Genomic DNA, 22,725 nt, shown 5'->3' with positions numbered 1-22,725 from the left:
TTCAATCACCTTCCGTTCCTCTCCCCACAACAGACCCCTGGAAGATAGATGGGGCTGAGAGAGCTCTGAGAGAACTGTAACTGGCCCAAGGTTACCCAGCTGGCTGCATGTGGAGGAGTGGGGAATCAAGCCCGATTCTCCAGATAAAAGGCCACTGCTCTTAACCACTACACCACACTGCAGAGAGAAATAAAACACACCAGGGTGAAGATGCCCAAGTAACCTTGTTGTGTCAGCTCTCCCACGCAGACTGCTAGTTGTCTTGTTTAGAACCGGTATACTTCATGAGTTTTCAGTTCTGTGCTTGAGGCCAAACCTGTCACTTTCCACAGGCCAAATCAGGAAAGTACACACAAAGGTTAAACCCATCTCTTCAGAGATGATGTTAACATCTAAGCAGCTATGAGAATTTATTGTGAGCTGCCTTGAGACCATGATTTGGGGAGACAAAATGATAGGTGGATAGACAATCTTCACATGACAAATACGATCCCCCCCAGCCGTCAAAACGCATGAAGACTTGTACAGCCATACGGATCTGTGCAAAATCCAAAAACAAGACTGAAATCTGTGTCATACTTTAAAAGGGAAAAAAAAAAGACCTGCCAAACTGAAACAAGACCTCAGGTGGGTTTGCTTGGTCCACAAAGTATGTTTCCCCCCCCCCCCTTATTTTTGAACAAAGCAGGGGGGAAGGCCCCTGTCCTGAGCAACTTGTTTTCTTTTGGGTCAAATGCTAGAAAATCAAGACTCTGTTTCCCCCCTCAACTCCTTTTATTGAAGCTCTACATCGGGGTGAACAGGCAGGATGGAAACCCCCACCAGCCACCTGCGAACTTGGAGGAGGTTGCCTTTGCTCCAAATGGCTGAGCTTTCCCCTGCCCTCCCTCACAGCCCGTTAGAAGGGGCGCTCTGCACATGCTTAAAAGTCTAGAGGCTCTGCGCCTGCAGGATCGCTTTGCGCAACCACAAAAGTGGGAACCCGACGTGTATTTTTGGGGGGGGGGAGGGGAGGAGAGGGGGATCCGATAACAGGAGCGACGCCGGTTTGCGCCTGGATGGGGCTCAACGGGAGTCGCGCAGCTCCAGCGACGCCAGGCTCTGAATAATCCTCAGCCTAACGGGCTGGAGCGGCGGCCGAGTGTCGCCGTCGGCCAGCAGAGGGCTCTGGCCTGGCTGCGAGGCTTCTTTCTTTGTTTGTAGGGTCAGCCTTTAGGATTGAGTTTCCTGGGTCAGAGGTAGCTGCTGCAAGCCGCCGCCGCCGCCGCCGCCCCCTCTCCTCCTGCTGCTGCTCCTCCTGCTGCTCCCCATTGTGGCGGGGGAAGCCCGCGCTCGGCCCCGGCGGCTCCGCAGGCGAAGGGGGAAGGGGTCCGCCCGGGCATGGTCCTCTAGCCGCCTTCCTCGCATCGGGGAAGCGGGCGGGCGGGAGGGGGTCGCCCTCGCAAGCCCCGAGCCGCACAAAGGCGCCCTCTTTCCCTGCCGGGCCGCCGGACGGGGGGACCGATCCCGCCGCGCGCTGCCTTCCTCGCTGGCCCGCATGAGCTCCGGCTGCCCCGATCGCCAGGTAGGGATGAGCCCCCCGGTCCCTCCCCGCAGTGGCAGGAGGGGGCGAGAGAAGCGGGGCCGGCGGGGGTCGGAGCGCGCCCCTTTTGTACCGCACCGCCCGGGGGAGGAGAATGGCTCCGGCTGGCGCCGCTGGGGACTCGCTCGCTCGCTCCTCGCCGGCCGCCGCGGGCCTGATCCGCATGCCGGGGGTCTCTCTCCCGTGGGCAGGGGAGGGGGAGGACTAGGAAGGCTGGCGCGGAGCATGTGCAGAGGGCCTGGCCCTCCTGGGACATCCCTCTCGGGGCCCGGGGCGCTGCTTCCGGGGCACCCAATCCATGCCAGCGGTGCCCCCGTTCTCGCAGTGCTCCCAGGCCCTTGACGCTGCGGGGCTTGCGGGCCGTGCCCATGACAGCGGCAGCGCCTTGGGGTAGGTACCGATGCGTGTTTCGTGTGTCAGTAATGCTCTTGGGGGGCCCTTTGGTGCCCTGAGTCGGCCAAGCGAATCTACAGGGTTTGCGGCGAGGGGACCTGCAGGAAGACTGGGTCTCTCACTTTAGGGAGGAGGGGGGGGTTATCGATCTTAATAATGATGATATAATTGTCACAATAATAGAGGGACTCCTTTGGAAGAAGCCTGAGGAGGGCGGGTGTGGGGGATAGCTACTCTTGAAGGATCCCCGTGGGGGAGGGTCAGCCATCTCTCCCTTTAGGGAACAAGGAGGGTTGCAAAATCAACCTTTCACAATTTGGACAGGGAACGTTTGCACTCACCACCAAACACAGTTTCAGGGCCCACTGCAGCTGGGTTTTACTGTGTGAAATGGCAAACGATATCTGAAACAGATTGAAAGTGCATTATTTTGCATGTGTGGAAGCGCCTTGAGCGTTGCTCCTTATATAGCCCAGCAGCAACAGGACCTAAATCCAGCTCTGCCTCAGTTTCCAGTTTTCTCCTTCCCTCTTCAATGGGGTTTGTGGCAGCATGGGGGGGGGGGAGTGCAGTGTCCTTTGGGCCCTTTCTGAGGGTGCGGCTGTGTATTCTCACATATTGGGGGTTGCCTCTGAAACGACCAATAACTCCAGCAGGGGGATGCTTTTGGCGTGTGGGGCTGCCCTTGAGGTTGAGCGTAGGCCATTTCCAGACATTTTGGAGGTTGGCGCAAAGGTCTTTTGAAGTGCACCCCAGTTTGGCACCCCTCCCCAACAAGAAGGACTAGAAACTTGCTCTTAAAAGAACCTTCAAAACCTCCTTGGGATTCTTAGGTCACTGAATGCTGCAGTTTGGCAGTGGTCTTTTGCGGTCCTTGTGACAAATCCAAGAAAGCAGTGCATTGAGTAGCAGGCCCCACAGAAACCTTTGCTCTTACTATTTTTGCTAAATGCTCCCGTCTAGGCAGAAATAGCTGGTCCGTCTTCCTAATGCAATTAGGAGCAATCGGCCTGTGTATCTCTGCATGTGTTTTGCCAGGGCTACTTCACTTGTTCTCCTGTTGCTTTTTTGTAGTAGGGAAACAATCAAAAATAGTGGAAATATCTACACGTGACACTTAGAACGTGCTTTGGGGGTGCCACAATTCCCAGCATCAGGTTGCTTGCAAAAGTCATGCATTTCAAGGTGTACAGAGGTGCTGGCTGGGATGATGTCGATTAATTTGTGGTTTGAGCATTGTCTTTCCCCCATGTCTTTAAAAAAGGCAATCTGGTTGCTTTCTCGCTAGGTGAAAAGAAGGAACAAAATGAGCCACATGGAGGAGAACTTTAGCCCCGAGGAGGCTCGATCGCAACTCGTGACCAAACGTAAACTCCTTAAGATGCTAAGCTTAAGTCCTGGACACAGCCATTCTCGCGGAGCCGAGGCGAGGGAGAAGAAAATCCCGTCCATGACGTGGCCGGTGAAGCCCGTTCAGACCATCAAGAAACGCAAGGTCTTTCTGGTCCACCGGGGGACTCAGACGGAAGAGATCCCCGACATTTGCATAGAGTGCGGGAAAGTCTTCATCCAGAACTCGAGCCTTGTGAATCAGTGGCACGCGCAGCCGGAGGATAAGCCGCACAAGTGCTCCGAATGCGGGAAAAGCTTTTCGGTCCGCTCCAGCCTGAATCGGCACCAGAGGATCCACACGGGGGAGAAACCTTACATATGCCTCGACTGCGGCAAGCGTTTCAACGACAAGTCCAACCTCACCCAGCACCAGCGGATCCACACGGGGGAGAAGCCCTACGAGTGCATCGACTGCGGCAAAAGCTACAGCCGCAGCTCCCACAAGAAGAAGCACCTGAAGGACTCGGTGGAAGAGCAGATGGAGGCCTGTGCGCCGGCCGACGATGACGCCGGCAGCGGAGGTGGCGAGAAACCGAAACCAAAGCAGAAGCCGGAGGTGCTGAACACCTGCACGGAATGCTTGCGCAGCTTCAGCCACAACGCCGACCTCATCAAGCACATGCGCATTCACACCGGGGAGAAGCCCTACAAGTGCAACATTTGCGAGAAAAGCTTCAACGTCAGCTCCAACCTCTTCCGCCACCAGCGGATCCACACGGGCGAGAAGCCGTACGTGTGCTCCGAGTGTGGGAATTGCTTCACTGACAAATCCACCCTGGTCCAGCACCACCGGATCCACACGGGGGAGAAGCCTTACGCCTGCCGGTTTTGCGGCAAGTGCTTCAGCCACAGCTCCCACCACAAGAGACACGAGAAGATCCACAACCGGGAAAACCCCTTGTTTGCTTATCCTGTCCCGTTGTTTTAACAGGTTGTTCTCGTGGTGTGTGTGTGGGGGGGGGGGGCGGGAGCAGGGGGGGAGAAGGACTGTACGCCGCGAGGAGCTGACTGTTTTGAAAGATGCAGGAACTACCAGTCTGGGAAGACGGCCGAAAGACTCACCCATGACTCAGTCGATCTACTGGATATCAGTGTGTTAAGCCGACACTGTCTCTCACGAGTTCAGAATGTGCCGTGTGTTCCGTGGATGCTCAGCATCTGACAAACGTTGGCATTCACGATCAGATATTAGTCACCCTAGCCGAGTAGTGTGAATGTTTGAAAACAGAGTTCCCTCTCCCTGGCTTTGAGATTTTTGCCCCTGAATCCTGACTGTCCCGTTGAGGTGACGGCCAGCGTTCATTGGCTGAATTTTGACAAGCGCAGGATGGCCACCAACCTTCACCAAAGTATGGAAGTTCTCTGTAACAAATCTAGTGTTTCCAAATAGTTCCTTGAATGGAATAGTGTTGAGAACCTGAGAAGGTTGTCTTTTAACATTCGGGGTTTTGTCACAATCCTGTAGATTTAATATATTGATATTCAGGCGTTGTGGGTGAGTTTTGAGTTGTGGGTGAACCATCTGTTGATTTTGCTCCAGGGTATTTTGGTTCGCTGGACCTCTGCTTTTGTTTTTTTTCCTTTCTGGCTCTTTTTGACTACCTACGCAAACAAGGCTGCAGGTCTCCCGTTGAGAAAAAGACTCCCAGTCTCTATGCAAAGACTCTCGCGTGATGAAGTGAGAACCTGCCCACTCCCCTTAGGAGATCGTGCTAGTAGTATATCAATCTCAGTAGCCTTAGGTGTTGGGGGCTTAACTTTTGAAGGGTAGCCCCCAGCCATTGGATCATGCTGTATTAATTGTCTGATAAGTTAGGGGGGGAAAGCCCACGTTTGGTAGAAATCCGTGTGTCACATAGGTTTCTACAGAAAATTCACCTTGCAGATTTCTCGTTGGTAAGCTAGATAGGTTGGATTTGCTTGAGACCTCCACAAAAGGCTTGTTTTTGAGACCTTGGAACTGTGCGTTCCCCCCCCCCCCTGCCCTTTGCTGCCCTTTTTCAGGAGTATGATTAATAAAAATGGACATTCGAGACGGAAGAGGCAGGTTGCTCCTGTCACCTTAGGGATGGAGCAGTTATCGTGGCCTGGGATTTCAAAGGCAACACAGTGGACTGAGAAGGATGGGGGGTGTCTCTGTAAAGTATATAAATAAATATATGTACAGAGAGAGAAAGAGAGAGGTTAAAAACCAAATTAACAGCATCAGAACTGAAGGTAACAAAACATGCCCAGATAACTGGACCACCAAACTTTTATGATAACGAAGCCTAATGAGATAGAGGGCACTTTACCTTTCGTAGTGAGTAAAGCACCCATAATCCCTATTCAATTTCTGAGAACTGAATGAGTTTGCTAATGAGTTTGTGTTCTTTTAAGGAGTGTTCTTTTATTTAAGAATCGCAGCCCTACGGACCAGGAGCGTTCGGAAAGACTGACATTCACTCGTTGGTTTTTGTATGTGTTCGCTCTCCCCCACCCCCTCCCAATGTGTCATCTGGTTTGTGTAACCAGAAGTGTGTAATCAATTCTGATAATGTTAGTGGTCCCTCCAGCCAGACTGGAGGGGGAAGAAATTAAATTGAATCTCAGCTTAGCTGAGTGGGCCACCTCAGTGCCTCTGCTCAGCCTCTTTAAAGATAGGAGTGTCAGTGGTCTACTTAGCTGGGTTGTTGTGCTTAACTGTTGAAATAATGCAGTGGGGTGACCCACACTTAGAAGCAAGGTGGGCCCACAATTTTAGATCTAACAGAGGTAGCCTGAAATGGAAACTATAAAAGTAACACAATGGGGAAAAATTGGAATTAGCTGTCCATAGAAGACTGTTATTTGCTATATCTAAGTAATTTTTGTGGTTAGCTTTTATCCTTTTCTGTAGGCATCCTTTATGAAAAATGTTTGTCATTAATAGAATGTCTGATAGGAAATCTAACCTTGGCTCTTTTGGCATATTATAGCAGTTGATTCTACAGGTTAATTAAACATTTTGGACTATTGGCTTTTTTTTCTTTTTCTTTTTTTTGGGGGTTCACCATCTTGAGTGCGATCTAGAGGAGTGGACAAACGGTGTTCCCTAATTCTGCAAATATGAGAAAGTGAAACCCCAGCATCTCTAGACCCATCCCCATGTCCTGCAGTCATTCTCTCTGAATTCATGTTTTTTAAATCTGCATTTTGTATTTCAGAGGGCAAACTCTTGGCTAACATAGAGCATTTTAGAAGAATTCTTCTATTATTTGTAGATTATTTTTTTCAAGCATTGTGTGTTAATTTTTCTTTGTTTTTGTTCTTAAATTAAGTCAACTTTATACAACATCACCCATTTCAAACATTTCTGCTGCCCTGCCTGCCTACATCGTCTCTAAAATTCACATACAGTGTAGTCTCCTAGAAATGTGGTTTATGGTATGTCAGTGGTACAGCACTTGATAAATCCTCTTTTGTGCCAGCACACCTAGACTTTGGATCACAGGCCACAGTGGTCTGTCTGATATGACAACCACAAATCGTGGACCCAGAAGTCCAACTGAAATCCAAGACAGCTGCCCAGCATCCTGAGTAAGCAGACTTTTTTGTACCTGTGATGGGCACTGGCAAAGCAGGGGGTTGGACTAGGTGGCCTGTTTGGCCTCTTCCAACTCTATGATTCTATAATAGAGTCTCCATGTACTAAGGCAGAGCTTCTCTGACTCCACTTCCTGGTGATGGTGAACTCCCATCAGGGCCCCCTAAAAACATCTCAAGGCTGAATGAATGGCCACTGCGGAGTAAAATCTTCATGCTCTTATGTGCACCAGATGATGTTTGTGGCTGACATGTGCTCCGCTCCCTCCCAAATTCCCATAAAATTATACCTGATGCATCTAACCTTAGCTGGTGACTGTAGTGGTGACTGAAATGTTTTCTGGAAATCCATTCTCAGTACCAATCTCTTCCTCTCTACTTCTGCCACTGTGTTTCCCAACATAGGGACCCATCTCTCTCCCTCTTCCCAGGTATTCCCCAATATTCAACACCCGGCTCATAGTGAAGGAAGGGGGTGGGGGGACTGTGCACGCAAGATCTCCAAAGGCTGTTTTTATGGAGGACCTGGGGCTGTAGATGGGGGAAGGGGTGGAGCAAAGTCAGCTTTTTCCTGGGTTACTGCCGTTAATTTAGAGCACAGCGATGTGTATATGTAGTTCACACTTTTCCTTTAAAAAAAAATAGGTGATGTGGTGTAATGATTTTAAAGCAAGCCTTGCTACTGAAGTGAATCGAGAGGTATAATAACTTAAACTGACATAGTATCTAAGCATTTCCCTGGTGAATGAAACCTTAATTAAAAAAAAATAAACTAAGGTTTGCTATTGTGCTATCTGCCTTTTCCCCTTTCTCTGTCCTGAATGCCTGCAGCTGTCCTGTTAATGGCTAAACGCACGGGGGGGGGGGGGCGCTGTTCAAAAGTGAAGAAGAAGAAGAAGAAGAAGAAGAAGAAGAAGAAGAAGAAGAGTTGGTTCTTATATGCCGCTTTTCCCTACCCGAAGGAGGCTCAAAGCGGCTTACAGTCGCCTTCCCATTCCTCTCCCCACACCTCCCTCTGCTGAATACCTGAATAGTATAGAGCAGGGGTAGTCAAACTGCGGCCTTCCAGATGTCCATGGACTACAATTCCCAGGAGCCCCCTGCCAGCATTCGCTGGTAGGGGCTCCTGGGAATTGTAGTCCATGGACATCTGGAGGGCCACAGTTTGACTACCCCTGGTATAGAGGCTGGTCCTGTTCTGCCCATCTCAGGTGGCATCCTGGAGGTTTACTCTTACCCACTTCAGCAAAAACATGGGACCTGTTGATGCTTTTCTTGGTGGTTCTTCCTCAGTTCTGTCGCTCACCCCCTTCTTTCACCTCCTGTTGGTAAGAAGGAGACCGTGGTTTGGATCCCACCTAGATTCCGTGGGTGCAGGGGGGGGGAGCTCCTCCCATGGCAGCTCCAAGCAACCCACAACCTGCTGTTCCTGGGACATGAGGGGATCCCCGGGAATAGCTCGGGGAGAGGGGGCTTGGTGAAAATCATGCCCCTTCTTCTTAACCTTGGAAATCTAAGCGAGATCCAAACTGTTGTGTGCTTTTGCAGGTAGGGAAACGGAAGTGACCCAGCCTGGTGGAAGAAATTCGGCACAAGGTATGGGAGAAGCTTCGCTTCCCCTGTGGGAGGAGAATTAAAGGTTAATATAGATCAGGTTAGGAGACCTTTCCTCCTTGGCAGCTAGCATCAAACTGGGTATCTAATATTTCTAGTTGTAAGCATGTGTTGAGTATAATGGGAGGGAGTACATTCTCCTAACCATTTCAGGCATACTTGTAAATGTTCATTCGTGAGAATAGAGGCCATGTAGGACTGGGATTTGCTAAATATATGTAAGAGTTCATATCCGGATCGGTCCATCCACACGGGATGACTGGCTCTGAAAAACAACTATGCTATTGCCCAGTAGGACAAAGATCGTGGAGTAATGTGGTGGTGTTCTTATTGTGTATACAGTTGATCAAACTATAGGGACAGTCAGTATAGTGTGGAGTGCTGGAATAAGATTACGTCTCACGAGACCTTGATTCAAGTCCCCGCTTGGCTCGAAAGCTTGCAGCATCACCTGTCCGACATTCTCCCTCAGGCTAGCCTACCTTGCAGGGTTGTTATGAGGATAAAAATAAAGGTAAAGGTTAAAGGTATCCCCTGTGCAAGCACCGAGTCATGTCTGACCCTTGGGGTGACGCCCTCTAGCGTTTTCATGGCAGACTCAATACGGGGTGGTTTGCCAGTGCCTTCCCCAGTCATTACCATTTACCCCCCAGCAGCAAGCTGGGTACTCATTTTACCGACCTCGGAAGGATGGAAGGCTGAGTCAACCTTGAGCCGGCTGCTGGGATCGAACTCCCAGCCTTATGGGCAAAGCTTTCAGACGGCTGCCTTACCACTCTGCGCCACAAGAGGCTCATGAGGATAAAAATAGAGAGTACTATATGTTGCCGTCCTGAGCACGTGCAGGATAGAAATAGAAAGTGAAGTTAGGATTGTAGGTCTCCCTGCGTGTCATGCTTTTAACAACCAACAAGCTGGGTTTTAAATACCCTGAGTTTCACTTCCCGAAAGAGTCCCAAAGCAGCTTAAAACACCTTTCTCCTCCTGACCCCATAGCAGACAACCTGTGGGGTGCTGTTTCTGGTCGTTCCTGGAGAGTTCTCCTCATACTTCTTTCAGGCTGTGCAACAAATAAGAATTTAGATGTCTACCAAGGTTTTTCCCCTTTGGCTTCAGCAGCATAACCTCTTTTCTTTGCAGTGCTGAGGGGAGGTTATGAGCTGGGAAGATGAGATTTTGCTACATGGCATTAATGGGAGCGTTCAAGAAATTCAGAGATTCCGATGGGTGCTCTCTGGGCACGTAAACATTTCTCACTCTTGAGGATGTTTGTTTGTTTTTAAATTCCTGTCAGTGAAATGAGGACCTCATGCACAGGATGAAATTGGTGATGTGCGTTGTCCTTTAACATACAAACTTCCCCTCAAGTCTTGAGGCCAAATTGGGTGTGAGGAGGACAACCACATGGGTTCATGTATCCTGTTCGTGTGTTATGTACGTGTGGGGCCTCATAGGTCAAGGAAGGGGTACGCTCCCTTCCACTCTGGCACGAAAGGTACCTCACTTCTGGGGTCATAGCTGTGGCTGTAGAAAAAGATGCAAAGTTACAAGAATGTGGGGAAGTCAAGCAGGGAGGGTTCTGCTTCCTTCATCCATGAGCTCTTCTCCAATTTACATTAATCCCACTCCCTTTACTTTGGTAGCCAATGGGGCAGAGATATGATAAACAACTGGGTAGGATTAGTCCAGCCATTCTCAATCAGGGTTACTAACAACCCCAGGGTTACTCCAGAGCACAGAAGGTGTTACTTCAGTGCGGGGTGGATTTTACACACACACGAACCTGCGGAGGAGTCGGGAGGACAGAGTGGCTTTCTGCTCAGCAGTTTGGTCTACGGTAGCCTTCTTGAATGCACACAAAATGGAAAAGGAAGGGGTGGGAGAGCTGAATCTGCTGCACTCCCATTGGCTCCTCCCATTCCCCCCCTCGGAATTTATTCTCAGAGCCCCGCTGGCAGAAAATGGCTGGAGAAAGGCCATTGGAAGCAAAGGGATTCAGATATTCAAGCAGGAGCAGACTGTGTCCATTGCCACAGACTCCACCCTCCAAAGCAGCAATTTTCTCCAAGGAAACTGATCTCTGTAGTCTGGAGATGAGCTGTAATTCCAGGGGATCGCCAAGTCCCACCTGGAGGCGGGCATCCCTAGCTGAGAGCTACTACATCTAGATCTAGTGCATGAACTGTGCACAGCCTGCACAAGGATTCCTTTCTTCCCAGGTTTCCCCTTGCCCTGGCAGCCATTTCTAGCCCTGGAAAAATATATTCTTAGGTCTTGCTAGGATGGCCAACCTCCTTGTGTTAGCTGCAAACAGAAAGCATGTTTCAGTTATGCGGAAAAGCTGAAGACACGGAGTATAGAGATGAGGAAATGTCACAGGCAATACTCTATCCCCTGGTTAACTTTTTTGCAATATTATTATATTACATTACTTTGAAGACTCCCTGAGGAAACTTTGGGTTCTAACTGGACAAGTTTGTGATAATTTTTATTAAGAAGTTAATCAGGGGACAGAGTATTGCCTGTGACATTTCCTCATCTCTATACTCAGTGTCTTCGGCTTTTCAGCTTCTCCGCATTCCTGACAGGTTATATATATCTGTTCCACTTTATATTTCTAGTAAAGGCTAGGAGGAGGAGCTGGTCTCATGGCTTAAGTGCCACTCAGCACTTAACACCCACTCAGGGTGGCTGTCCCGTCCCCCAAGTGCCTCCTCCTCCAACTGGCTTGCCTGTCTGTCCAGCGGCCAGCCAATCACCTTCCGTCTCCCACCCCTGACCACCCCCTCCTCCTTCCACTTCCGTCGGAGGCTGCAGATCCCTGTCGTGTGAGAGGTGCCCCTGCCGGTGAGTTCTTCCACTCCACCCCCCTAATCTAGCGCCCGTTGTATTCCTGAATGCAACAGGCAATGTCCCTAGTATATATCCTTTGCCAGTGTATATATAAATTGCCAGTAAAGAGAATTTGAAAACATGTTAATAAACAGTTCATGTTTTGGCAAGTATTCATTTACTTCTGACTTATTTGCTGCTGGAAACAAGGGGTCCTTAATGGTGGGTCCTTAATGGTGACTTAGGAACGGTCCCCGAACAATTATTCTCCAAGTAGAAACCTCTGCAGTGGGTATTTCAGCCCAAGTTTGGCCCTGGAGGTAGAGGAAAATAGCCCAAAGTTAGCTTGGCTGCCGCTATATGAATGGATTAGGCAGTATGCTTTCCTTTGTAAGGACCTTGGCCTATTTACCTAAAGCTATGAATAATCTCTGCTGGAGTCCTAGCCGAATTGCTGCAAGCCGCAGGAAGAGTCAACCACTGGGCTGAGTCAGTCAAAAGTGCCTAATCATAAAGGATGGTGTGTTTCTTGCTTAGCAATGTTGGCTGCAGTTCAGAATGTTGTCTGTTCCAGACAAGATGTAGGAATAAACACTCTTAAGATAAAGTCATGGAGGATAAACCTATCAGTGGCTATCTGTCTGTCTATCATCTGTCTGCCTGTCTATCTGTCTGCCCGTCTGTCTGTATCTGGCTGGCTGGCTGTCATCTATCACCTGTCTGTCTGCCTGTCTGCCTGTCATCTACCTATCATCTGCCTGTCTGCCTGTCTATCTGTCTGCCTGTTTGTCTGTCTGACATCTACCTATCATCTGCCTGTCTGCCTGTCTGCCTGTTTGTATCTGTCTGTCATCTATCTATCATCTGCCGGTCTGCCTGTCTATCTGCCTGTCTCTGTCTGCCCGTCTGTATCTGGCTGGCTGGCTGTCATCTATCATCTGTCTGTCTGCCTGTCATCTACCTATCGTCTGCCTGTCTGTCTGTCTGCCATCTACCTATCATCTGCCTGTCTGTATCTTATCTGCCTGTCTATCTGCCTGCCTGCCTTTATCTGTCTGCCTGTCTGCCTGTCAAACTGTCTGTCATCCATCTATCATCTGTCTGCCTGCCTGTCTGTTTATCTATCTGTCTGTCATCTATCATCTGTCTGTCTGTCTGTTTGTTTATTTATATGCCACCCTCCCCTGAGGCTCGGGGCAGCTCACATGAAACGGGGACAGGAACAATACAGTAACCCCAGTAACCATATCCGATGAATAACAATAGTAACTGCGATAACAGAGCAAACGGTAATTCATGGCCTCAACATTCTAACAGCCCCAGAGCTGGTCAGTGCAGGGCGTTTGGATTCATGGGAGGGAGGGAGGGAGGGAGGGAGGGAGGGAGGGAGGGAGGGAGGCTCGGGGGCCCAGTGGATGTTGTTAGTTTCGGTCGATCTCAACCAAACGGATGGCTAAATAAAGCTGGGAGCTGCTGAATCACTGAATCTCAATTGCTGGGGGCAAAACAGAGGGGAGTGCTATCCTCTGACTGCCCTGCTGAGGGCTTCTCAGAGGCATCTGGAGTTGGCCATGTGAGAAAAGGGGTGTTGGTCTGACCTAGACCTCTGGTCTGGCCCAGCAAAGCCCCTCTCTTCTCAAGGCCATTGTTTTCGGTGATGGGCAATGGGTCAGTGGTGGAGCAAATGCCAAGTATTAAGTCCAACTAAACCAATGCATTCCGATTTCCACGCAGGGTTTGCCGAAGTCATCAGCACAGTGTCACTTCAAGCCACCGCTCCTGTCTGTGCCCTTCTGACGTGCAATTCCATCTGAGGCCGGAGCACATGGAAGGTGGCAGAAATCGGGTTTAAAACAGATGTTTTATGCCAGACATCCCTGTTTAGTCCAGACCTCCCACCGCTTGCCTGATTCTTGTCCTGGCCTGCAAAGCCCCTCTCACTTCCAGCCTGTCCCACAGATTTCCGGTCATCTCTGCCTCTGCCAACCCAGAGAATGCTGCTAAGAATGACTTCCAGTTTGTCCCCCACCCCTGCTCCTTCCAGTTGGCATCTGCTTGGTGGGAAGTGGGGGGAAAGTGGGCTGTAAATAAGGGGGAAGGGCTCCTTCCTTGCTGCCCCCCGAGGGCCCAGGCGATTGCTAAGAGAGGCATGTCTCTCCATCTTTCTTTGACGTTTTCTGCTCAGCCATCTTAAAGCTTGAGTTTCCCGGGTCAGAAGAAACTGCAGCAGCCTCTCTGCGAGGCTCAAGTTCTTTGCCCAAGTCATTTCCTCCCGCTGGTCCCCCCTCCCCTTTTCCTGTGTGGTCTACGCTTGGGTGGGTGTGTTGGGAGTGGGGTGGGGGAGGCCTCCATCCAAACTGTGCTCCTTGTGTACCTAAGGTGGCGAATGGCCTGTGCTGGAACAAGCAGCTTCTCTCAGGGCGGCCATTCATGCCTGAGCAGGAGATTCCAGGGGCTTGACCAGAAGAGAAAACACAGATCCAAGGAACGGCTGGGGTTGGGTTAGGAGAGGCACCGCTGGCTTCCGCTGCGTTATGCTCCCGCCTGCTGCTGCCAGGAGGAATCGGCCCGCCCCAGAGTGGCTTCCCTGGCATCTGGAGAGAGAGACAGAGAGAGAGAGAGAGACAGACAGAGACAGAGAGAGAGACAGAGACAGACAGAGAGAGAGAGAGAGAGACAGAGACAGACAGAGAGAGAGAGACACAGAGAGAGAGACAGAGACAGACAGAGAGAGACAGAGAGAGACACAGAGAGAGACAGAGACAGACAGAGAAAGAGAGACAGAGACAGACACAGAGAGACACAGAGAGAGACAGACAGAAAGAGAGAGAGAGACAGAGACAGACAGAGAGAGACAGACAGAGACAGAGACAGAGAGACTGGGTTTGTGCCGTGACTGGAGAGGCTTGCTCAGATGAGCTAATCTGAGCTGGTGTACAAGTGCATTTGTGCACAAGACCACAGGCCACAAGCGTGGAGTTGAGGAGGCTTCTGCTAGTCTGAGTGTGGAAACAGCATGGACGTAAACTGAGGCACAGGTTCTGACTTAAAGGCGTCTTTGTTTATCCCTTGCTGCTTTTTTCCGAGCCCATGGAGTGTGTGTGTGTAGGTAGTTAATGACGATCCAATGGATGCCTCGGTGGACCCATTCCCAAATCCCACAAGTCGTTTGCTGGGTATTAGACTTTACTCTGGTTTGTGCACTTTTTAATTTAGTTACTGCGTTCTCCCCCCGCTTTCCTGTAAGCATCCCAGGCCAGAACACACTGTCGTCTCCCTCTCCTCCCATCTTATCCTCCCAACAACAACCCAGTGGAGTAGCTTCATCTCAGAGCTGGGTGACCAGCCCAAGGTCACCCAGTGAATATGACCCTTCACCTGCCGCCTGCAGTGGCCCAGGCCGTTCCAGCAAGCTCTCATTCACGGCTTTGCCGAGGGGGAGTCTGTTGTTTTGAGGAGGGCTCTGAAGGAAGAGGGGGAAAAGTGCAGCTTGCTTGCAGGGCGGTCCAAGGGTGAGGTCCGGCAAGGGGGACAGGACAGTGACCTTTGGATGGCTGAAGGCTGTGGAGCAGAGGGAGCGAAGGTCCTGCCCAGAGATACAGCAGAATACAAGGGCCGAGGGGGAAAGGTGGGGCAGGCCATGGAGAGCTTTGAAATAAGGATTGAGACTTTGGCCTGAACAGGAGTGGGCAAGGAGCGGCTGGGAGGATTTGAGGAGGGGTATCGTGTGGCCTATCAGCAGGGTTGCCAACCTCCAGGTGGGGCCTGAGAATCTCCTGGGATTACAACTCCAGAGAGAATCTGCTTTGGAGAGTAGATGGCACGACATCCCTGTCATCAAGGGATGTTAAGAACTTCCTGAAATGTTACCCGCTGAGACATATCTCAGACATAAAAACGTGACTGCCACCAAGTGGTTTGTGACCAGCAGGTACAGAGACATCTAAGCTGCCCCTCTTCATTTATTCCTTGGATGGGGGAGTCTTGCTGTCTCGTCCCCAGACTACAGGGAAAGACAAACTAAGCATGGTGGGATAATACTTTTTTATTGGGAAGGGTGGAGAGTCATTTTCAAAAGCCCTGGTGTTCTGCGGAGGCTCCGCCTTGCTTTCTACATTGCACTTGGTAGAATCGCTCTCCCGATATTTCGGTTCTTGATGTGGGAACTCTAGATGTCCCCCCCGGCACACCTCCAAGTACCTCCAGGTGGGGAATTTGTTTGGAATTCCTTTTCTGGAAGCTGATTGAGATGTGCAAGAAGGCTGTGGAGGGGTGAGGAGGTGAATTTTGTCTTGTGTGTCTGATTTCTGCCAGGTAGGCAGCTGTTTCCCCTTCTCAGGTAGCAGATCCATCTCTGAAACCTCGTCTCTTGCTTGCATTCTCCTAGGCCTTTGACTTTCCAGAGCCTGAAGAAGATCTCCAGGTAGTTCTCACATTATGGTAAAGAAATTCTGAGAATAATTTATTCTAATAACAAGGAGCATCATTTCAGGTTCTGGCACAAGTGTATGTGGGGGCGGGGGAGATGTCAATAGCCAATCACAGCAAGGTTCATGTTATATATATATATATATATATGGTTCTATTAATGATCCTATCAAGGACCTGGAGGGGATGGAAAAGGGAGGGGCATGTCCACAGCTCTGCTTACCAACCATATTCTGCACAATCACACCAGTGCATTGCTAGATCTCTGTCCAGAGATCCAGTCTGTTTAAACTGAAACGGACCAATAGCACGCACTGGCGGGAAGATCCATCGTTCGCTTGTGTATATATGTTTGGGTCTCTTGAGGGGTTTCTCAGTTCAGTTTTGCCTCTTGTACCACCATGCTGAGTTCCTAATAAAGAGCTGATTGACCTCCCAGTGGTCCTGGCTTCCTTCCAACCCCCGGATTGACCAGCTCAAAGGCCCATTAAGGCTCCATCTAAGAGGAAACTGAAAAAAGGACAGAAGTCTGGGTGTTCAAATAGCATTTGCAGGGGTTTTTAAAACCTCCCGAGAGGCGAGCAGAGATGACTTCCCTTTTCTGTTGCTGCTGCAGTTGGCATGCCCCCCACTGGCCTGAAGTGGGGAATGACCCCGTGGGGGATTTGAGCCAGGGAAACGGCACCATGGCACTTAAGCCATGAGACCAGCTCTTCTTCCTAGGCCTTACCCGAAATATATCATGTGGAACAGATAGTGGCAGAAGACATACGGGTAACGGGACTGCCAAAGTCAGGTGTTCAGTCCCTGGAACTATTAGTAACCAATCTCTGCTAGTAGATCCTGAGAAATTCTGTGACAAAAACTTTGAGGGGGTCTCTGCTTGTCCCAGTCAACCTGTTAAAACTTAACAGTGTGTCACAGTGTGAAAATAGAACAGTGTGTCTGCAGAAGAATTCTTCTTGTCATGTCTTCACAACTGTATTTATTTTCAGTATTTTTGTCTTGCCCTTCCAGTAGGCTCAGGAGAGCTAACAAAAACAGATTCAAGCCATGTCAATGCAGGGAGTTAAAAACGCAACCCATTATTAACAACGGAACAAAGTCACCTGGATTTTAACTGTGTCAATCCCCCAACCTTACCATTGAACAGCATTGCAAATTTTAAAATTCATCCGACCACGAATTGTCAGTAGTGATTCTCCCCAAATCCATCCTCCCACTGGCTCCACCCCTCCCAAATCTCCAGGTATTTCTCAATCTAGCATTGGCAGCCCTAAATTGCTGGGCCACATCCTTGCGCTCCATGAACTGAAGACCACCTTAGGCTGCTGGACACTAAAGGGGAGGCCCAGAAAGAGTAGGGTTTGCTTTACTACTACTACTAATTATTTTATTTTTGTATTCCGGCCCTCCCTGCTTGGCTCAGAGCGGGTAACATTAAATATTAAAACAATCAATATAATACTGCCTTTGAACGGCTGAGTGGAGAGTTAAGAATTAAATGACTTTATTTAGGGTTGTCACTGCTGTGTTGGGAAATTCCTGGATTTTGGGGGGAGCGGGGTAATCATGGTAACGGGAAAGTATTTCAACAGGCTATAGTGCCAATACAGTCCACCCTCCAAACAATCATTTTCTCCAGGGGATCTGAACTCTGTTGCCTGGAGAGCCATTATAATTCCAGATGATCTCCAGGCTCCACCTGGAAGCTGGCAACCGTGTGCTTTTATTGATTGGACAAGGGCTTGTATTAGACCGTTTATGCACTGGAGGTTTCATGCCAGGCTGCAGACTGGAGTTTTAGTTGTGGCAGGTTGCCCCACCTCTTCCTGCACCCACATGGGGGAGCATTTGGCCCAGTGCACCTCATCCGCCCCCAATCTGTGCTCCTGACAGGGGGGTGGGGCAGTGAAGTTCCCAGTGCATAAACGATCTTAAAGAGCTCTTTGTGCCAGCTCCAATTCACTTTCAGCAAGTCTGGAATGTTATTCTCTAGGCCAGCCGTTCTCAATCTGGTTTTGGCCATGGCCCTTTTAGGTTACAGGGCCCCCTCCCATAGGCTGGCCACTTACACAATGAGCTAGGCTAAAAAAGGCCTAAGCCAAGAGTGAATGCAAGACAGATTTCTAGAACATTCAGCCAAAAGTATGCGTGTTTGTTTCCCCCCCTTGAATTCAAGCACACACATACACAGAGATGGATTACATCAGTGTTCCCCAACCCCCGGGCCATGGAGCCCTCGGTACCGGGCCACGCCAGGGGGAAGGGAGGCGCAGGCACTGGTGCTCCAGTGGCCGTGCCTCCCAACCCCCCCACGGCCCAGCGCTCACTGTGCCGTGGGCAATCGCTTGCATTGGCGGCCGGCACTCTGGCGCCTGCACCTCCCTCTCCCCCTCCCTGGTCCCTGGGCTTCCCTCTCCCTCCCCCTCTGGTCCCCAGCTCAAAAAAGTTTGGGGACCACTGGATTACATGATTTCTCTTTCTATCCCTTGACAAAGGTTGAACTTTCTAGCAATTCATGACATCATACACGACAATGGGTTTGGTTACCAGGGCCCCCCATAAACCCTTCGGGCTCCCCTTCTCATATTTGTCAGTCTGTGGCCCCCTTCAAATGTGTCAGGGCCCCCCAGGGAACCATGCGGCCCCGTAGAGAATGGCTGCTCCAGCCAATTCTCCTTGGCTGTTGATCTGAAGCCAGCGCAAATGGGCCAAAATCCCAAACATCCCAAAAGCTACTGTTGGTTATTTGGAAGGCCCATCGTTTATGAGTTTCGTTTCTCACTTAGGCAGCTTCGTTTCCCCAAGTGAGAGTAGTTTGGGCGGGAACCCAACCTGCACAAGGGTTGTTGCCAGTTCTGTTGTTGTCGGTTACTGGCTGGTTGTGTTGGAGAGTTTGGCTTTAATAAAGGGCAACACAATTGGAGTGTCCAGTGGCAACTTTCAGACCAACAAAGATTTGTTCAAGGCGTGAGCTTCCTTGGGCTGCAGGGTTCCTCAGACTCCAATTCTTGGCCTCGAAGGTTGTTGTCCTCCTTCAGACCAACCGGGCTACCCCCTCGACTTTAATAAGGGAGTTATTGAGCATCCGTTGCTGCGTCCAGTCACTGCAGGCTTGTGGTTTGTGGTTCGGCTCCTGGACGGTCGTATATCCCTCCCCATTCAGGCAGCCCCCATTCCGAAATTCCCGGCTGGCGGCCCGAAACGGGACTGAGCAGCGGGGACCGCCAGAGGGCGATCCTGATTCCAGACAGCACCGCCCCCCCCCGCCCCCCTGCTCGCCGCCCTTTCCTTCCTTCGCTTCCTCCACTCTCGATTTTGAGGTTGGGCTTCCCAGGTTAGAGGGTCGCGCTGCTTCCTGTCGCTTCTTCTCCTGCCTCATCGCGACCCCCCAGCCCGGGAGGAGCTCAGCGTGCGGCGCCCTGCCCCCGCCTGGAGGACGCGTTTCTCCCAGGGCTCCCTGGGCCGGCATCAGTGCAGATCCCCCCCCCCCCCAATTCTCCCGACTCCCAGGCCACAGGGACGCCCCCCTGGACCCCGGACAACCCCCCGCCCCGAAGTGTTGCCTTTGCAGCTGATGCACGGGTCTCGTCTGCCCCCAGAGCTTCCCCCGGGAGCCTTGCTCCGCGCAAGGGCCAGGCCGGGCGCCCCGAACAAAGAGGCAGGACACGGGGCCGTCCCCGCCGTCGAGGCCTCCCCCGGGCGTCGCTTGGGATCTCCACTAGCCAGCGGCCGGTCCGGCCCTCCGACGGGCACTGCCGAGGCGGCCCAGGCCCCTTTCCCGGGGGGGGGGGCGGCAAAGGTCGGGAAGTCCCCGCCGACGCCCCCTTAAACACGAGGACCCTTTTCTGACGGTGAGGGCTGTTCTTAGACGGGATGTGCTGGCTCCGAAGTTCTTAGGAGGAGATGGGTTGGGCACCTGTCAGAGGATGTGATTTTTAAGTCCCTGAGGAAGGGGGGGGGGCTGAACTGGAGGGCCCTTGGTGCTCTCTCCCAGCTCTGTGGGCGATTGTGACTCTGGCAGGGGTTTCAAGGCAAGGGGACCGCAGCCCGGGACTTCCTTCCCGCCCAGGTGCTCTCCAGGTCTGGCCCACCTTAGCAGCTGGGTCTGATGAGAGAAGGCTCGCCCGGGCCCCAAAAAACCAGTGGTAGCAGGAGGGGTTCCTGGCTCCCGAAGAAGAGTTGGTTTCTATACCCTGCTCTTCACATCTGGGAGGAGTCTGAAAGCACCTTGCACTCCCCTTCCCTCCCCTTCCTCTCCCCAGAACAGACACCCTGTGAGGGAGGGGTGCTGAGAGAGCTCTGAGAGGACTGCCCTTTGAGACAGGACTGTGTCTGGCCCAAGGTCACCCAGCTGGCTGCATGTGGAGGAGGAGAGGGGAATCAAACCCGGCCACCACTCTTAACCACTACACCAGGTTAGCTCTCAAGGGAAGGGGCTCAAAGGAAAGGGTTTTGGGGATGCCAAGGTGGCTTTTTGGGATGCCTGTGAAGTTAATGCCCAAAGCATGATTTGGTGTGTCTGTACATTTCGTTGTACGCAATATGAGCTGCTCTATGTTTGTTTTTCCTTAATCTGAACAGGTTATGGAGCTCGAACTGTAACCTTAGTTTGAGGACACTCTTCAGCTTCAGTGGAACCTACACAAGATGCCTCCGAAACGGCCCAGAGGGAAATCTTCTCAGGTCTTGGGTCAGAACCGAGGACTGAAAAGTCAGAGACAGGAGGAAGAGCATCCGAAGAGCCTTCTCCTCCTGGAGGGGAAGAGGAAAGCGGCCAGTCCTGATAAAAACGCAAGGAAACGCAAAGGAACCATTGCCCCCCAGAGAACGTGCTCTGGAGAGAACCCAGACATCTGCACCGAGTGTGGGCAGACCTTTGCCCAGAGCTCGGATCTAATGAAGCACCAGAGAATCCACCTGGGCGAGAAGCCCTACAAATGCCTCGACTGCGGGAAAACGTTCAGCATCAGCTCCAGCCTGCGCAGGCACCAGAGAACCCACATGGGCAAGAAGCTCTACCTCTGCTCTGAGTGTGGGGAAAGCTTCACCGACAAGTGCACCCTGGTGCTGCACATGCGAACTCACTCGGGGGAAGAGCCCTACCAGTGTATTGACTGCGGGAAAACCTTCAGCCGCAGCTCCCACCGCAAGGAGCATGTGAAGAGCCCGCCAGGGAAGTGGCCCAGGCAGGGCTGTCACCCAGAGACCAACCCTGCCGATGTTTCTGTCCCCAGCAAAGCCAAGAAGTCCAGAGCCTCCAAGAAGCAATTGTCTCCCTTTGAAATCCCCCACACGTGTGCCGAGTGCTGGCAGAGCTTCAACCAGACCTCAGACCTGGTCAAGCACATGCGCATCCACACCGGGGAGAAACCCTTTGAGTGCAGCCACTGCGGGAAATGCTTCAACGTCAGCTCCAACCTCATCCGGCACAAGAGGATACACACGGGGGAGAAGCCCTACACTTGCTCCGACTGTGGGAAGAGCTTCACCGACAAGTCCACCCTCACCCAACACAACCGCATCCACACGGGGGAGAAGCCCTACACGTGCACGTACTGCGGGAAAAGCTTCAGCCGCAGCTCCCACCACAAGAGGCACCAGCGGATCCATGCAGGGGAAGACCCAGTCTCTTTTCGGTCCTTGTGGCCTTACCCTAACCAAATGCACTAAGACTTGTGCCCATGACTTGGTGCAACAGTCAGGGGTTGCCAAAATTGTCTCTCCAGGTATCATGGACTATGGTTACTATGAGCCCCTGCCCTCACCATGCTGCTAGGGCTCCTGGTAACTGTAGTCTGTAGACATCTGGAGAGCCACAGTTTGCAGAGCGCAGCCACACAGCACCTGTCTGCCAAGGGTTTTTAAACAGTGGGAGGAGCCAGGCAGAGCTTTTGCCCAGCCAGTGTTCTGATTGGCCATTGGAGAATTGATGGGCGGTGCACCTTTTTAAAAACACAGCACCAACGATCTTCCCTGTGCGATTGAAGGCGAGCCGAGGCGGCCATTTTGTGGCTGTGCCCATCGTGTTGTGTCAGAATTCCAAAGTCGCCTGTGGGTTCAAAATATTTGGGAGCCCCTGATCTAGATGCTCCCCATTCCAATGGATTTATTTGTTTGCCAACCCGTCCCCACCGCACTGGGGAAAAGAGGTTGTCGGCATTCGATTACAGAACCGGGAGCGCACAATTAGAACTCACAGCTCCTTAGACTGCAAACCCACCTTGAGCCCCTGAAGCAAACCAGACTTGGCAAGGAGGACCTTCCCCATTTTTCTTCTGTGAGGGTCCAGATCCTCCCTAAAGCACTCCGTTTTATTTAACGACATCTAAGTTAGGCAGTTCATATAGATTTTTTAAACTCGTTTAGCAGAGACGTTCATTTTATTTGCAGTGGAATAAAAGCAGTCACGATGCACAATGTTTCCATATATATTTGTTCCTGGACTGAGCACAATTCTAACTGTGGGCATAGGAAGAGCATGGCCCTTTTGGAGCACTTTGTACCACTATTCCTCACAGCTCCCTCAACCTCCTTTTAGAAGCTGGAGGAAATTCCCTGCAACTTAAAAACGACAACAGTGGCTCTGAATTGCATTTTTGTGATTGCCTGCTTCTGCACATGTGGCAACTGAGGCTGCTCGCCAGAGCTGTTTCAGGCCCAGGAAATGGTTCATGGGGAAGGCTGGCGCCCCTCCCCCAGTGCTGTGGTCCTGCTCCAAAGTGCCCTGCAGCAAGGGTTGCCAACTCTGGCTTAGGAAATACCTGGAGATTCGTGGTAGATTCTGGGGAGTGTGGGGTTTGTGGAACAGGAGTAGGTCATAAGAGTCCACGATCCAAGACAGTCATTTTCTCCAGGGAGCTAACGTTAGGAAATCCAGATCTCCAGACTTCACCTGGAGGTTGGCTATCCCACTG

At 51.3% G+C, this 22,725-nt stretch overlaps 1 protein-coding gene across 1 annotated transcript; it reads left to right on the top strand.

The window, feature by feature from the left end:
- Positions 1-1,095: 1,095 nt before the first annotated feature.
- On the top strand, positions 1,096-22,228 carry LOC143834507 (uncharacterized). Its single transcript, XM_077331334.1, has 4 exons — positions 1,096-1,564; positions 3,264-4,289; positions 19,383-19,610; positions 20,420-22,228. The coding sequence occupies exons 1-4, from the start codon at positions 1,538-1,540 to the stop codon at positions 21,479-21,481; spliced, it is 2,343 nt and encodes a 780-aa protein (XP_077187449.1). The 5' UTR covers positions 1,096-1,537; the 3' UTR covers positions 21,482-22,228.
- Positions 22,229-22,725: the final 497 nt, after the last annotated feature.

The sequence above is a fragment of the Paroedura picta genome, chromosome 3 (assembly GCF_049243985.1).
Source record: "Paroedura picta isolate Pp20150507F chromosome 3, Ppicta_v3.0, whole genome shotgun sequence".
Lineage (NCBI taxonomy): Eukaryota > Metazoa > Chordata > Lepidosauria > Squamata > Gekkonidae > Paroedura > Paroedura picta.
Note: the sequence above shows the minus strand (reverse complement) of the source record. Positions and strands in the feature narration are given on the sequence as shown.